This window comes from Hypomesus nipponensis, chromosome 19 (genome assembly GCF_054491055.1).
Source record: "Hypomesus nipponensis isolate SF chromosome 19, ASM5449105v1, whole genome shotgun sequence".
Taxonomy (NCBI): Eukaryota; Metazoa; Chordata; class Actinopteri; order Osmeriformes; family Osmeridae; genus Hypomesus; species Hypomesus nipponensis.
Window position 1 is genome coordinate 16,944,532 of NC_140379.1, and position 16,894 is coordinate 16,961,425.

The 16,894-nt window shown below is 52.3% G+C and overlaps 1 protein-coding gene across 2 annotated transcripts; it reads left to right on the forward strand.

The window, feature by feature from the left end:
* The first annotated feature begins 402 nt into the window (after nt 1-402).
* Nucleotides 403-16,332, forward strand: dhx38 (DEAH (Asp-Glu-Ala-His) box polypeptide 38). 2 transcript variants are annotated; one of them, XM_084682282.1, is made up of 26 exons: nt 403-506; nt 989-1,339; nt 1,489-1,676; nt 1,766-1,891; nt 2,087-2,249; nt 2,569-2,699; nt 2,813-2,892; nt 3,008-3,163; nt 3,256-3,417; nt 3,581-3,688; nt 3,787-3,911; nt 4,086-4,223; nt 4,429-4,615; nt 5,225-5,410; nt 5,758-6,009; nt 6,325-6,441; nt 6,644-6,751; nt 6,905-7,017; nt 9,143-9,351; nt 9,915-10,069; nt 10,179-10,334; nt 10,481-10,615; nt 10,789-10,914; nt 11,011-11,106; nt 11,256-11,377; nt 14,490-16,332. In XM_084682282.1, exons 2-26 carry the CDS (start codon nt 999-1,001, stop codon nt 14,569-14,571), a joined length of 3,762 nt encoding a protein of 1,253 aa, XP_084538408.1. In that variant the 5' UTR covers nt 403-506; nt 989-998; the 3' UTR covers nt 14,572-16,332. The 2 variants fall into 2 exon arrangements, with proteins under 2 accessions (XP_084538408.1, XP_084538407.1); XM_084682281.1 differs by having other exon boundaries at nt 421-661.
* Nucleotides 16,333-16,894: the final 562 nt, after the last annotated feature.

The window sequence follows — 16,894 nt, forward strand, 5'->3', positions numbered from 1 at the left end:
TTTCACGAACACGCTGCTATTTTAATATAGGCTCTGTATTATGCTTTTTATTGTATGCAAACAATATTTTCTATATTCATGATTTATTTGCACTGTCATACATAATACATTGTGGATAACTATTAAAATATAAACATTTCCAGGAAGCAGTTTGTCGTTAATATTTTTGAGATCGTATCAACTTTGAATTTGTGTCAATAAAATTGATATTTTTCAATGACAGTGACTCCTTTTCAAATATAACTAATATCACAGTGGCTTTCGTATATTTCGTATATTTTCTATTTTGTTTTTCTTCGTATATTTCTATTTCGTTTAAGCAAGAAAGCAGTCGGACTTGGGGCAGTCAGTGTTATGTAGCCACACTGTTACGAAGAAACATTTGCAATAAAGTTTTGTTGAATTTCCTATGCCATTGTGGGATTGCAATGGCCGCCTCTATAGCTGTAAACAAAAACGCGATATCTACAAAAGAAGCCAATTCGTAATAGTTTACATTCTTTCGAGTAGGTGATATAATTTTGTGACGTTTTACACTAACAAGGATTTTAGCTGTTATTTAGATTGTTCATATAAAGCCTGGTTTAGAAAAATTACTGCAGTGAGGGGGCATTAGGCCCTAACGTTAGCAAGCCTTCTGCACAGTCTAGGCAACAGAAAGGTAAGCCGACAATGTTTTCTTTTGTAGATTTAAGATCCCATTTCCCGTGTAGCTTGATTCATACTTTTAGATACATTTATAATCTAAACAGTTGCACATTGTTTAAAGGTGCAATCCTTGATTTTTCATAGCTGTGTGGATGAATGAAAGCTAGCTCGTTAGCTAACGCGTTATGCGAGTTTCATTCCATCAAATGAAGACGAGTTTTCAATTGTGCTCAATTATCAAGTTACGTATAGGTCCACAAGCCCACCCATTGAGGATCAAAACAAAGTTATAATAGGTTTTGACTTCATAAAAAAAATCGACTTCCTTAACCGTTTCTAGGATCGAGAAGATGGAGGAGGAAGATGCGTCACTACACAGGCTGGAAGGCAGTGACTCCACCGCACAGGTGGGTGGGTTGATCGTGAAGCAGAAGAGTGCAGCAGCAGAGCCCCACGTTTTTCGTGCGCCCACCCCACGCACCTCCCTGCTGGGCCTCGATCTCCTGGCAGCTCAGAAGAGAAAGGAGCGGGAAGAAAAGGAGCAGACAGAGGCAGACGGTGAGGACAGATGGACCAAAAAATCCAAGGTGTCATCATATAAAGACTGGGAGGAGGGGAGAAGTGATTCGGGTTCTGACGAGGAGGACAAAGAGGACAAAGAGGAGGAGGACCGGAGTGAAAAGAAAGAGAGGTACGTCTTCTATCCACGTCAGTGATTTTACGCAGTTCCGTATGCAGTGTCGTCTTATTGTTCTGCCTCAACATTAGTCTTGAGGTATGGAGAAGTATTTACGCAGTGGTTAGACACTCAGGCCTTTGTTTTCATTTCATGACGAGAAGGAAGTACCGTACCACCGGTTCGGAGACGCCATCCAACCCCGGAGGAGTCAGCGAAGAATTCCGGCGCAAACACCAGCAGAGAGAGAAGGACCGGCGGGAGCATGGCGTGTACGCCTCATCCAAAGAAGACAAGAACAGGGAGAAAGAAAAGGACAGAGAGAAGAGCCGAGACCGAAGGAGCGAGAGAGGTAGAGTAAAGTGGGCGTTGTGGCGCAGCGTTGCCCAGGGAGACGGCGCGGCGGGGGTCGTTAAAGGCGTGTGTGTGTGTGCTCGGCAGACGAGCGGGAGCGCAGCCACAGCCGAGGCAGCAGCAGGTCGGAGCGCGGAGACCGCAGCGACAGAAGCGAGCGCCTCAGCCGGGGCAAGAGAGACGAGCCCCCGACACCACAGCAGCGCCCTAAAGGTCGGTACCACCCTCCCACCACAGACGCTGTCCACCAGCAGTGGTGCCAAGCAAGTTTGAGCCCACTGACAGTTCAGACCCTCAATCCCACAACCAGCAGAAAGAGGTCTTCTCAGATCCTTCACGTTGTTCTCTAACCGTCTTCTTGCTCTCTCCATCTCTCCTTGGTCCTGGTACCTGGCCTTTGCTCTCCAGACGGCTCCACGCCCTCTCGCTCCAGCTGGGAAGAAGATGACAGTGGCTACGCTAGCACCCGGCGTTCACACTGGGAGTCGCCGTCCCCCGCCCCCTCCCACCGCGAGTCTGAGCGCTCCGAGCGCAGCCACCGCTCCGGACGCGACAGCGAAAGGAGAGAGAGGTTCATAACTGCAGCAGTCTGTTTCAAGGCTTTTGGCACTTTAAATGTGTTTATTATTATTATTACTTAATTATTCATTAAGTAATAATAATTAAATATTATTAAGACTTAACCCTTAGTTCAGAATCGTACATGCCCAGTTTCCCAGACATGGATTTAGCCTAGTCCTAAAGTAAGAGAGACTAAAAACTTTTCCATATATAATTTTTTTCTGACGCTAGGACGAGGCTTAATCTTGAACCTGTAATCTTTTTAACAGTTGAACACAAACGCTGTCAACTTAATCTTCCTATCTGCTAATGGATCATTTGTTTCTTAGCTCCCTTTCCAGGTCAGTTAGAGGTCGTTACCCTGACGACACACCGCTCCCGACACCGTCCTACAAGTACAATGAGTGGGCCAACGATAGAAGGCACTTGGGCTCCACCCCTCGTTTGTCCCGTGGGAAAGGTAACCTAATATAAAACAAATTAAAGCCCATCTCTCTCCTTCCCTTGACAGAACGAACCATAAAGCTTTCAGACCGCTTAATCACATGCTTTATGACGTTGCCATTCTCCCAGGTAAGAAGGAAGGCGAGGGGGAGGACGGCATTGACTTTGACAACGAGGACGAGAAGCAGCAGTGGGAGGACGACCAGAAGGTGAGTGTTGCTCCAGAGCAGAGTGCCACGCCACATCTACCCCGAGGACGTCCTCCACCCCCTGCCCTCGGAACCCCAGAGCGAGGTGCCTCTAAACGCGTTTGTCTCTCCTCAGCAAGCGGACCGGGACTGGTACATGATGGACGAGGGCTACGACGAGTTCCACAACCCCCTGACCTCCACCTCCGAGGAGTACGTGAAGAAGAGGGAGCAGATCCTGCAGAAGCAGACCCAGAAACGCATCTCGGCTCAGAGGCGACAGATCAACGAGGTATGGCGGGAGCACGCCCGACCTCTCCACCGCGCGTCCCGGGTCAGAGGTCATGTCGGCCGTGTCGGTAACGGCCGTGTCTGTCCTTCCAGGATAACGAGCGCTGGGAGACCAACCGCATGCTGACCAGCGGGGTGGTCCAGAGGCTGGAGGTAGATGAGGACTTTGAAGAGGACAACGCCGCCAAGGTCCACCTTCTGGTTCATAACCTGGTTCCTCCCTTCCTGGATGGGCGCATTGTCTTCACCAAGCAGGTGAAACCTCAGAACAGCACATGACTTTGAGATGCTATCACCCACTGGAGAAAAACGTTTCAAATAGTGACAAGAACTTGCAGACTCATGGAATGAGGATGGTGTTTAACTAGTCTTTCTCTGCATGTGTGTGTGTGTGTGTGTGTGCGCGCGCACTCTGTAGCCCGAGCCTGTCATCCCAGTGAAGGACGCCACCTCCGACATGGCCATCATCTCCCGCAAGGGCAGCCAGCTGGTGCGCAAGCACCGCGAGCAGAAGGAACGCAAGAAGGTAGGCTCCTGTTGGTACTGTCCTTCTTGGACCAGTGTGGTTTGCTGTGCCATAGCGGGTCTTGTGTGGCTGCTGACGCCATCCCCCGTGTTCCCCAGGCCCAGCACAAGCAGTGGGAGCTGGCCGGCACCAAGCTGGGTGACATCATGGGCATCAAGAAGACTGAGGAGGCAGACAGCTCAGGGGGCAAGCCTGTGGGAGAGGACGGCAAGGTGGACTACCGGTAATGACGCCCCTGACGTTTCACACGCCTGACTGACACACTTGAGTCTGAGGTGCAATGTTTATCTTGAGGATATAGCATCTCGAGAATATATACAGAATATCCCCCCCCCCCCCCCCCTCCTCACCGTTACAGTTTTGCTTGAATGGTTTCTTTCCTGGGCTTTCCTTCCAGAGCGGAGCAGAAGTTCGCAGACCACATGAAGGAGAAGAGCGAGGCCAGCAGTGAGTTTGCCAAGAAGAAGACCCTGCTGGAGCAGAGACAGTACCTGCCCATCTTCGCTGTGAGACAGCAGCTGCTCAACATCATCAGGTACCGTCCTCGGCAAGCACGGCTTACCAACATGGATCCGTGTGGAATTCAATGACCCGACGGCATTTTGCCTTCCCCCACCAACAACGACCCCCATAGACGTGTTTTGGCGTATCAACGAGTGGTTCCCAAGTCCGTTTTTTTCCCGGAGAAGCTTTCTCACGACTCTTAACATATTCGTCTCTCTCTCTCTCCGTGTCTCCAGGGACAACAGCATCGTGATCGTGGTGGGGGAGACGGGCAGTGGGAAAACCACCCAGCTGACCCAGTACCTCCACGAGGACGGCTACACCAGCTACGGCATGGTGGGCTGCACCCAGCCCCGCAGGGTGGCGGCCATGAGCGTGGCCAAGAGGGTCAGCGAGGAGCTGAACAGCAACCTGGGGGAGGAGGTGAGCGCCTGGGGCCTGGACGCAGAGGAGGAGGAGGGGGGAGGAGGAATGCTGGAGGACTGCGTCCTTTCAGGGCTGTTTGGTCCATTTGGTTGAGTGCAAACAGGGAGGCTGTTTGAGAATGGGTTACTCCGGTTGACCCGGTGTAACACGATATCTGACGAAAGTGAACTCTGGTCAAGTCAGGTGATCAGAGATTGGTAAGAGATGGAAGGGCGTGTCTTGAGGGCGGTAGGGGTTAACTTCTGACAGAAGTGGATTACAATTCATACTGACTCACTCTTTAGGAATGTCAATGTGCAGTTTGTACAGAGGTCAATCACTCTGAGCTTTGTCTCAAGGAATAGACCCATGGTGTCTCTAATGTTATACAACACTGACATCTACTGGTCAAACCCAGGATGTGCATAACTGCTTTATTTGACCCTATTTATTTGTTCTGTTTATCGGTTAGTCAGTCATTTGTCGGTTGCCATTTTTTGGTCGGTCTACAGTGAAGTAAAATGACAAGCCTCGATCGTATGAAACGACATAGTCCTTCCTTTTCAAAGTCCTTCATTTCACACCACGTATTTCATTCTCATGGTGAAACTGAACCCCTCCCCCCAGGTGGGCTACGCCATCCGCTTCGAGGACTGCACGTCCGAGAAGACGGTGATCAAGTACATGACGGACGGCATCCTGCTGAGAGAGTCCCTGAGGGAGTCGGACCTGGACCACTACAGCGCCGTCATCATGGACGAGGCCCACGAGCGCTCCCTCAACACGGACGTGCTGTTCGGCCTGCTCCGAGAGGTCAGGCTGCTCTCGACCCGCCCGCCTCACGGGAGACGCCGAACCGGGGTTATCTGATAAAGAGAGGGGGCGCCGATAACAGACATTCTTACCTCTTGTCTATTCTCGGACATCTCCGTGTCTGGACATTGATATACTGATATATTCGCTGGGGTTATTTGATATGTAAGAAGCAACTATAACCTCTTTTCTGCTCTCCATTATTGGAGTGTCTTGAAACAGGTGGATGGATAGATAGATCAGTGAACTGTTGTTACTTGATAGTTGACATGTAAGTTGACATGTAAGAGGCTGATAGACAGTCTAACCCCTAGTCTGTGGTCCCTCCCCCCACGTGTCCCTGCCAGGTGGTGTCCAGACGCTCCGACCTGAAGCTCATCGTCACCTCGGCCACCATGGACTCGGACAAATTTGCCTCGTTCTTCGGCAACGTGCCCATCTTCAACATCCCGGGCCGGACGTTCCCCGTGGACATCCTGTTCAGCAAGACCCCCCAGGAGGACTACGTGGAGGCGGCCGTCAAGCAGGCCCTGCAGATCCACCTGAGCGGCATGTCGGGGGACATCCTCATCTTCATGCCCGGCCAGGAGGACATCGAGGTCAGCTGCTCGGGGTGCAGCATCCGGGGAGGGCCGGGATATTCTCACCTGGGGCAGGGGGCCAAGGGTGGCAGGGGGGGCAGGGGGTAGTTGTAGGGTGACATGGAAGCAAGGAGGGGAGGTGGGAACCAATGCCAAACATACACTATCATAACGTTGAAGTTATGATAGTATTCATATTATTCAATGCAATGTACTATAAATATATATATATATGGGGAGATTAGTCTTTTTCCTCTGCCAGTCCTCAGTATGCCTTTGGTGTTTCAGAATGCGTAAGGCGAACTCAGGTGAACTGTGTTTCCCCCACCCCAGGTGACGTCGGACCAGATCGTGGAGCGTCTGGAGGACCTGGAGAGCGCCCCTGCCCTGGCCGTGCTCCCCATCTACTCCCAGCTGCCCTCCGACCTCCAGGCCAAGATCTTCCAGAAGGTACCGCCCCCCTCCCTCCTCTCCCGCCCCTCTGGATGCACCCGCCCGGCTGCTCTCCTCTGTTCTCGTGTCACGCTGTCTCTTAGCCACTCATAGCTCCACACATAACGAATAGCCACGTACCAGTCATAACATGTGCTCGGGGCCAGGGTTGCGTGGAGAGAGAGGGACCGTCACCTGAGAGTGTCTGCTCTCCCCCCAGGCCCCAGACGGCGTGAGGAAGTGCATCGTAGCCACCAACATCGCCGAGACTTCCCTGACGGTGGACGGCATCATGTTCGTGGTGGACGCCGGATACTGCAAACTCAAGGTGCCCTTTTCCTCCCTCCGCCCGCCCACGTCTGGTCCTCCCTCCCCGCCCCATCGCTCGGCGCACCGCGCGTCCACGCGCGCGCTGACTGGAGGCGGGAGCAGACCGCGCTCCTGTGGTGCTTCTCATTCCTGTCCTGTTGTCTGTGTCCAGGTGTTCAACCCCCGCATAGGCATGGACGCCCTGCAGGTGTACCCCATCAGCCAGGCCAACGCCAACCAGCGTGCGGGCAGGGCCGGGCGCACAGGGCCCGGGCAGTGTTACAGGTAACATGCCCTGGCTTCCACACACACACACACACACATACACACTCTCATGAAGGGTCAGTGGTGCCTAGACTCTCCTTACTTCAGGAGAAGAGGGCTTGACTTCTTCTCTCAATGTGTTATTTAGGCAGTTCTTTCGGCAGCGTGTGGAGGGGTGTAGCAGATACTGAAATAAACACCCGGATTACACACTTCCTCTTTACCTCTCGCTGCCACTGGTGTTGCGAGTCTCTCTCTCTGTCTCTCTCTTTGTCTTTGTCTCTCTCTCTGTCTCTCTCTCTGTCTTTGTCTCTGTCTCTCTCTCTCTCTGTGAAACAAACACAGAGACTGAGCCAGGGAACAGCATTAGCATCCCAGTATGTTGTTGGCTGTGTTTAATCTTGTTTGTCATGTGTGTGTAATGTTACCGCCAGTGTTTCATCCTGTGGTTGATCACTTCAGAGCTCTCCCTACATGGGCTGTCTAGACCTCTGGGAGATCAGAAGGCAGGCCCGCCTCACAGATCAGAGGTAGCAGGTGGGAGGGAGGGAGAGGGAGACCTACATGGAGGGAGAGAGAGAGAGAGAGGGTGGGAGAGAGAGTTGGAGGGAAGGAAGGAGACATATATGGAGGGATGGAGAGAGAGTTGGAGGGAAGGAAGGAGACATATATGGAGGGATGGAGAGAGAGTTGGAGGGAAGGAAGGAGACATATATGGAGGGATGGAGAGAGAGTTGGAGGGAAGGAAGGAGACATATATGGAGGGATGGAGAGAGAGTTGGAGGGAAGGAAGGAGACATATATGGAGGGATGGAGAGAGAGTTGGAGGGAGGGAGACAGAGTGGGAGGGGTCTGAATCCTAATCTCCACAGGATTTCATGCTGTTTAACTCTGTTTACAGCACGGGGAATGTGACACAGTCCCTCTCTGAAGCTTCAAATGACCTCCTCCTGCCCCTACCTGCAAACACCCCCCAAAGTAGAGAGGAGAGGGGGACACTCTAACACACACATACACACTCGGTTGTTTAGCCAAGTAAATGAGCAGGGTTTATGAAAGACCCTGTTTTTGCAGGATTTAGTCCCCTCTCTCTCCCTCTCGCTCTGTCTCTCTCTCCCTCTCGCTCTGTCTCTCGCTCTGTCTCTCTCTCTCTCTCTCTCTGTCTCTGTCTCTCTCTCTCTCTCTCTCTCTCTCTCTCTCTGTCTCTCTCTCTCTCTCTCTCTCTCTCTCTCTCTCTCTGTCTCTCTCTCTCTCTCTCTCTCTCTCTCTCTCTCTCTCTCTCTCTCTCTCTCTCTCTCTCTCTCTCTCTCTCTCTCTCTCTCTCTCTCTCTCTCTCTCTCTCTCTCTCTCTCTCTCTCTCTCTCTCTCTCTCTCACATGCACGCAAGCCTGCACACACACACAAATCTGTGAAGAATCAATTTGAGAGTGGAGCTTGAGTATGAGCATGGCTTAAGCCCTGTGTGTGTGTGTGTGTGTGTCCCGCTTGTGTGCATGCCTTGGAGGTGTGACTATGTATATGGTGAATACACCACTTAGCCTGTCCTGATTGTGACTCACAACCCCCCCACACACACACACACCCACACACACACACACACGGAGGCGGCCTGAGCTTAAACCGAGTAGCGTACACACACTCGGATCATTTCTTAATAAAGTGTACACTTTAGGGATTAGCTAGTCAGTGACGTGGTTGAAGGGTGCTTTTGTTAGCTCAGACCTATCACTCCAGTGCAGCAATGGAAGCTGCTTTGAAATCGTGTGGCCAGTGAAAGGCTGCTCAGGGGCTTGGTAAACAGCTCGACGCAGAGCGAGGGCTGTGAACACAGCGGTGACTGAGCCCCGCACGGCGCCGGCCTTCTCCCAGTCCCAGCTCCCATTGTTCTGCCGCTGCGTCCGGAGCCCCATCTGGTGTGACAGTCTGCTCGGAGAGCCTGCTTTTCACCTGGCGGCACAGACACGCACGCCCCCGTCTCTCTGCCTGCCTGCCTGCTTCCAGCGTGACCGAGAGATTATCTCATCAGAAGCTGACACCCCCCTCCCACCCCGAATATCAAACATCTTTGAATAATGCCTCCGTCTCCGCCCCCCCCCCCGCCCCCCTCTCAATCTGTCTCTCTGTCTCTTTCCCCCTCTCGACCCAGGCTGTACACTCAGAGCGCCTTCAAGAACGAGATGTTGACCACCACCATCCCGGAGATCCAGAGGACCAACCTGGCCAACGTGGTCCTGCTCCTCAAGTCCCTGGGCGTGCAGGACCTGCTGATGTTCCACTTCATGGACCCGCCGCCCGAGGACAACATGCTCAACTCCATGTACCAGCTCTGGATCCTGGGGGCCCTCGACAACACCGGTGGGTCCGCCTGGGTCCCCCTCCTCGCCGAATGAGCCAGGCCACTTTTACATTCAGAGAGCAGCTCTTCCGAAAGCAGTGGTGAAGGTGGCACCTCTGCAATCAGGGACGCCGAGCAGCGAGGAAGTGTGGTGGAGGTTGTGCAGTAATTGCATAGTGCCTTATCCCCCCTGGTAGATTTGACTGGCTGGCTCTCATCTCTGTCTTAACGCCAGCCGCATTTCCCGGGGATTGTGGGATTTAGGGCTGAGGAGGACTTTTGACGATTGCCTGTGTGGTGTGTTAACAGCAGATTAGCTCTGATTAAGGCTTACCTGGCCACACCGCCGCCTCTGCCTCTCTCTGCCTCACTCTGCTCTCCGCCTCTTAATCTCTTTACTCTCCGTCAGGTGATAACGGAAAGCTGATTTGGGGAAAGTTTTTTGATTAGCATCTTTCACGACCATCTTCAGGTGCCCTGTGATCCCTCGTTCTGATGATAAAGTTTTCAGTATAGCCCCCCCCCCCATCATGGTCTCCTATCCAGACAGGAAGTGTGTAACCTATAAGTGTGTGTGTCCCAGGCTCCCTGACCCCGACAGGAAGGCTGATGGTGGAGTTCCCGCTGGACCCCGCCCTGTCCAAGATGCTCATCGTGTCATGTGACATGGGCTGCAGCGCCGACATCCTCATCATCGTCTCCATGCTGTCTGTCCCCGCCATCTTCTACAGACCCAAGGTAGGGCCCCGCCCTCCGCGCCGGGGCCCGGAACATTCCGCCGCTCCTCGGATAACCATGAGGCTCATTTAGAATGTTCCCCGTCTGATATCGGCTGTGCTCCCCGCAGGGTCGAGAGGAGGAGAGTGACCAGGTGAGGGAGAAGTTCTCGGTGCCCGAGAGTGACCACCTGACCTACCTGAATGTTTACCTGCAGTGGAAGAACAACAACTACTCCAGCATCTGGTGCAACGAGCACTTCATCCACACCAAGGCCATGCGCAAGGTTGTCTGGGTTTTTCATCTGCTTCTCTGTGTGGACTGCTGTTCTCCTCCTCCTGTACCACGAGCTTGCTCCCCCGTCTCATGACTAACGTGCAGACCTCTCCTCCCCCCTCTCTCCCCCTCCCCGCCTCTCTGTGTGTGTGTCAGGTGCGTGAGGTGCGTTCTCAGCTGAAGGACATCATGGTTCAGCAGAGGATGAGTCTGGCCTCCTGTGGATCAGACTGGGACATCATCAGGAAGTGCATCTGTGCTGCCTACTTCCACCAGGCTGCCAAGCTCAAGGTAACACACACACGCACACTCTCTAACACTCACACACACAGACGCACACACAAACATGCACGCATACAGTAAACATTCATGTATAAACACACACACACACACAGTAGATTTGATCCTGTTGGGACTGTGGGATTTCCAGTACAGGCGAGTGACGTGTGTGTGTGTGTTGTCAGGGTATTGGGGAGTATGTGAACGTGAGGACGGGCATGCCTTGCCACCTCCACCCCACCAGCTCTCTGTTTGGCATGGGCTACACCCCCGACTACATCACCTACCACGAGCTGGTCATGACCACCAAGGTAACATCCCGCCCCCTTGTCGTCCTGATGCCACCCATGTGCCACTGTCCCTGCGTTCCTTGATGTAACCTGTGTTTGTGTGTGTGTGTGTTGCAGGAGTACATGCAGTGTGTGACAGCGGTGGATGGAGAGTGGCTGGCAGAGCTGGGACCCATGTTCTACAGCGTCAAACAGGCTGGGAAGAGCAGACAGGTGAGACCTCAGCCATACGCATCTCTTTCTCTCGCTCGCTCTCTGGCTCTCTCTGGCTCTCTCTGGCTCTCTCTGGCTCTCTCTGGCTCTCTCTGGCTCTCTCTGGCTCCGTCTTTTCCATTCTTCATGTCTCTCTCCCCCATCTGCAGGAGAACCGGCGCCGGGCGAAGGAGGAGATCACCAACATGGAGGAGGAGATGTCCCTGGCGCAGCAGCAGCTGCTGGCCCGCAAGGACGAGCACGAGAGGAGGAGCAACGTTGGCAGCGTCAGGTAACGCCGCACCCTCTCCTCCGGGCTTCATCTCCTCGTCCTGCCCTCTCCTCTACCAATGCTCTCTTTTCACTCCTCCTCCTCTCGATCAGGCCTCTTCGCTCCTCCCAATCTTCTGGTCATCCTCCTCTTGTCTCCTCCTCTCCCCTCCTCTCCTCCAGTCGTCGTACGGCTTTCCCCGCAGACTCCTCCCACTGGCGTTGGAGAGCCTGGTTCATTTAGCCGCCTCACTATCCCACCATCTCTCTCCTCCACTCTCTCACTCTGCGTGATGAGCTTTTCTCACCTCTAGTCCCCTCAGACGAGACAAAAAGAAATAATATTGACTCCTGGCTGACCCCCATTACTGCAGCAATTTAAATGGAGCCACAGCCACAGGAAGCTGGGTGGGTGGAGGGGTGGGGGGGAATCGTTGAATTGGACCGAAAAATTAATTTCACACTCATCTGACGGCTTCACAAAAGAGAAATAATAGGTTGTAAAAGAGAGGAAAAAACACAATTTTACTGTTAATTAATCAGCAGGTTTATCTCCATCGGAGTCTTGGTCGTGTGCGGCAGACATCTTCAAAATAATCACATTGAAGCGTAGGATTAAGAATTAGATTGAGGGGGAGAGAGAGGCTTGGAGGGAGGGAAACGGGGAGGGAGTCAGAAGTGTGCAAATGAACATGGGCCGCTCTCATGGGCTCCCAGCTGTGTCTCTAGTCTCTGAACAAGCCTCCACTCCACGCACAGCCGAGGACCAGCACGCAACACTCCCTCTCGTTAAAGCCTTGGCATCTGCTTCCAGCACGTGCACACACACGTGCGCGCGCCCCTCTCCATTCCCAGCTCCGGTCCTCTGGAGCAGCACTGCTCCAATCCCGACTGCTCTGTTGTGATGCCCAGTGTGAGGGAGGGAGGCAGATAGTTGACTAAGAGCAGCGTGTGTCCAGACTAGATTGACGCTCGGCTCGCGTGTGTGTTTGTGTGAGCACATACGCACAAGAGAAACTCCATGCTCACGGTCGGGGATCATGTAAAGGACGACACACTAGTTAGGGTTGGACTGTAATGTGAAAGACTGCGGTCATCAACACATCTCCCAACCATAAACATCGAGCTCCCGTCCTGCTCAGCAGAGAAGCTCAGAGGACAGGGCTGGCTGGGAGAACTGGATTGTGATGGTAACGTAAGAGGATGGGGGTGAGGGAGGGAGGGGGTTGTGGCCTGATGGCCCGACGCCTGTGTGTTGGAGAGAGGAGGGAATGCTAGCCAGTGTCGGGGTGTCGCACTGCTGTAATTAAAGATGATAGATTGTGCTGTCAGGCAGTATGTACCTCCAGTCCCCACGGAGACACAAACTGCCCTTTTCATTCTCCTCCAGTCGTCCTCAGCCTCTCCCTCACCAGCCTCTGGATGACCAGCCTCGACGGCCTCTCCCTCACCAGCCTCTTTCTGACTAGCCTCACTCACTAGCCCCACTGGTTTCTATCTGGCCAGCTTCTGTCTCTGTCTCTAGCCTCTGTCTCTAGCCCCTGTCTCTAGCCTCTGTCTCTAGCCTCTGTCTCTAGCCTTTGTCTCTAGCCTCTGTCTCTAATCCTCTGTCTCTAGCCTCTGTCTCTAGCCCCTGTCTCTAGCCCCTGTCTCTAGCCTCTGTCTGTAGCCTCTGTCTCTAGCCCTCTGTCTCTAGCCCTCTGTCTCTAGCCTCTGTCTCTAGCCCTCTGTCTCTAGCCCCTGTCTGTAGCCTCTGTCTCTAGCCCTCTGTCTCTAGCCTCTGTCTCTAGCCTCTGTCTCTAGCCTCTGTCTAGCCTCTGTCTCTAACCCTCTGTCTCTAGCCTCTGTCTCTAGCCCTCTGTCTCTAGCCCCTGTCTCTAGCCTCTGTCTGTAGCCTCTGTCTCTAGCCCTCTGTCTCTAGCCTCTGTCTCTAGCCCTCTGTCTCTAGCCTCTGTCTCTAGCCCCTGTCTCTAGCCCTCTGTCTCTAGCCCCTGTCTCTAGCCTCTGTCTCTAGCCTCTGTGTCTAGCCTCTGTCTCTAACCCTCTGTCTCTAGCCTCTGTCTGTAGCTTCTGTCTCTAGCCCTCTGTCTCTAGCCCCTGTCTCTAGCCTCTGTCTCTAGCCCCTGTCTCTAGCCCTCTGTCTCTAGCCCCTGTCTCTAGCCTCTGTGTCTAGCCTCTGTCTCTAACCCTCTGTCTCTAGCCCTCTGTCTCTAACCCTCTGTCTCTAGCCTCTGTCTCTAGCCCTCTGTCTCTAGCCCCTGTCTCTAGCCCTCTGTCTCTAGCCTCTGTGTCTAGCCCTCTGTCTCTAGCCTCTGTCTCTAGCCCCTGTCTCTAGCCTCTGTCTCTAGCCTCTGTGTCTAGCCCTCTGTCTCTAGCCTCTGTCTCTAGCCCCTGTCTCTAGCCCCTGTCTCTAGCCCCTGTCTCTAGCCTCTGTGTCTAGCCTCTGTCTCTAGCCCTCTGTCTCTAGCCCTCTGTCTCTAGCCTCTGTCTCTAGCCCCTGTCTCTAGCCCCTGTCTCTAGCCTCTGTCTCTAGCCTCTGTGTCTAGCCTCTGTCTCTAACCCTCTGTCTCTAACCCTCTGTCTCTAGCCCCTGTCTCTAGCCTCTGTCTCTAGCCCCTGTCTCTAGCCCCTGTCTCTAGCCCTCTGTCTCTAGCCCTCTGTCTCTAGCCTCTGTCTCTAACCCTCTGTCTCTAGCCCCTGTCTCTAGCCTCTGTCTCTAGCCCCTGTCTCTAGCCCTCTGTCTCTAGCCTCTGTGTCTAGCCTCTGTCTCTAACCCTCTGTCTCTAACCCTCTGTCTCTAACCCTCTGTCTGTAGCCTCTGTGTGTCCCCTAGTCTTTCCACTGCTCTGTGTTACTGCTGTCCTGTTCTGTGAGTGGAATGGCAGCTCACTGTCGCTCCAGTGTCAAACTAGACCTTTAGTACCCAGCAATACAGCCCTACTGGCCTGCTACTGACTTGTTTCGGCATCTCTAGTGTTTAGCATACAAAAATGATTCAATCATGCAAAGTGACAGATCACCTTCTTCCGTGTCCGGGCTAATTTGACTCTCTCTCTGTCTCCCTCCTCCCCACCCTCTCTCTCTCCCTTCTCCCCACCCTCTCTCTCCCTCCCCCGGTCTCTGCCCCCTACTAGAGCTGTGAAGATTGTCACCCCCGGGAGGAAGGAGGAGGCTCCCATGACCCCCAAGAGAACCCCAGCTCGCTTTGGTCTGTAGGCCTCCACAGTCCTCTGTCCCGACGCAGCGGCAGCAGCCAGGGCCCCCTGCTCCATCACCTGATGACTGCACCGTGGCCCAGCCACACCAGGCCAGCACACCTCACTCAGTCTGCAGGAGGGGACCACCTCTGTTCCATCCGATTCCCCCTATCGTGGCCAGAGCCACATGCAGTTCCAGGTGCGGCCACCAGAGGGAGAACTTGTATAAGGCATGAGTCTCGATTTCTTTCTCCCATCCTGCTCAAACCTCACTGCATCTCTCCCTGCCTCCAGTTTGTAGAGTAGAGATACACCCCTGTTAAAATGCAGTCTTTCCTAGGCTGTTTACGCAATGCAAGAAGATTCAACTGTTTCTTCTAGCGTAACACCTAGATTCGCAGAACCATTGGAAATGTATTACCCCGAGAGGGTGTGTGTGGTATAATTTTTTTATCTCAATTTTTCTCAGTCAGAAAAGGCTATGTATTTTATATGAGCACGTGGTTCTTTTGTCTAAGTTCGTAGCTCTACTCCCGAGCTATTTTCATAATGACAGTTTCTTTCATTGGTGTTTAGCAAGTGCTTCTTTGTCTGTTGGAATCATTGAATGTCTTTGTGGCAGCTGGCTTGATTAAGCTGTGGTACATTATATTACACAGACAATAGGAAACAGTCCTTGTCTCGTCGAGATTTCTACGACTCCTGTCATGAACACCCGTCTGAAATCAGAGCTATTTAGCCTTTTTACATTTTTCTCTCAACTCAAATCTCTTTTGAGGGCTCCTTTTTAGGTCCTACAATTGGCCAATTCCCATATATCTGTCTGTGTGGATTGTGTGTTTGTCATGCGGCCCCCCTCACGCACGTACCATCACGGAGAGCCCCTCAAACTGAAGCACTGTTCAGACATGGCTCGTGGCAAGATTGTCTCAGACCCAGGGATGTAGAAGACCCCTGCCTGTGTACACACACACACACACACACACACACACACCCTCCATGCAAACTATTGTGATGACAAGCTTTTGCAATTGAGCTTTTCCTTACCCTATCAACTCTTCAGATACACTGTAATGTCCGCCAGCTTCTCTCTATACACACACACACACACACACACACAGCTCCTTCATGACTTCAACTCACGAGTGTTTCTCATTGTCTTTGTGTTGAAAATGTCCCCCAATTTCCTTTTGAGATTCTACTCCTTCTCAAGTGAGTGAATTCTGGAAATGGGTGTCCTTTAAAGATGGGGATGTTGCGTGTCCATATCCTGTCAATCCTCAACAGGAAATGTCTCCTTACACCAGTGGTTCCCAACCCTGGTCCTCAGGGACCCCCCCGTTCTGCACGTTTTAGATGTTTCCCTGCTCCAACACACCTGATTCAAATGAATGGGTCGTTATCTAGTTAGGCAGAAGCCTGTTGACGACCCATTCATTTGAATCAGGTGTGTTGGAGCAGGGAAACATCTAAAACATGCAGGACAGGGGGTCCCGAGGACCAGGGTTGCGAACCACTGCCTCACACCATGATTAAGACATGATCAAACCAGATTCTTGGGCATGTACTTGAATCCAAAGTCATCACTTCTAAATGTTACTGGATTGACTCTGTATAGTTTTGTACAGACCATTATCTTGCTGTGTCGATGGTCAGTGATTCTTTTTTTGTCCTTGTATTAGTAATGTTAGGCTTTGATGACATCAGCCAGTGGCGTAAGGATATGATTTAGAACTTAATGCTTTTGGAAATGGAAATAAATGGGCCTATTTTTTTATTACCTTGTGTTTTCTTTCCTTCTCTATTCTCCTCTGCAGTTTTTTTTAAATAAGTTGTTTAAGACGGATTAATAGCAATTCAATGTTCATCTCATAATAATATTCATATTAAACAAGATTGTTGATTGACAGGTGGTGGTTTAATGAGCATCCTCCTCCAAGACAGGCCAGTGTCACCATTTCAAGAACGTTGGTGCAGAGCGATTCCAGCTCCACCAAGGCAGTGGGAGGGAATAGTCAACAGGAGTCGGAGTCGGTTCATTAGAGGCAGCAGACCTGGCTGTAATTAGCTTGGCTTTTTCCAGCATTCTTTGGGTTTTATTCACTCACATGCACACACAAACATGCATGCACTAGCACACACACAATTCAATTACTCGCCCCAGCCAGAGAATATTTAATCAGACGCTGATCGGGCAGAAAGGTGATGTGACACTTCTAATTATAATTATGATGGATGACCCTCCCTGGCCAAACAAAGCACTGTCCTTCACTCTTTAATGCATCACCCAGCCAGCGAGCACAGCGTCGTGGGGTCTGAATGGTTCCTCTCATCTGTGGGAT

Excerpts from the sequence above, each read along its gene's own strand:
- dhx38 (XM_084682282.1), top strand. The coding sequence starts at position 999 with ATGGAGGAGGAAGATGCGTCACTACACAGGCTGGAAGGCAGTGACTCC. Across the intron at positions 3,418-3,580 it reads GCATTGTCTTCACCAAGCAG|CCCGAGCCTGTCATCCCAGT; the intron begins GTGAAACCTCAG and ends CGCACTCTGTAG. Across the intron at positions 11,378-14,489 it reads AGCAACGTTGGCAGCGTCAG|AGCTGTGAAGATTGTCACCC; the intron begins GTAACGCCGCAC and ends GCCCCCTACTAG.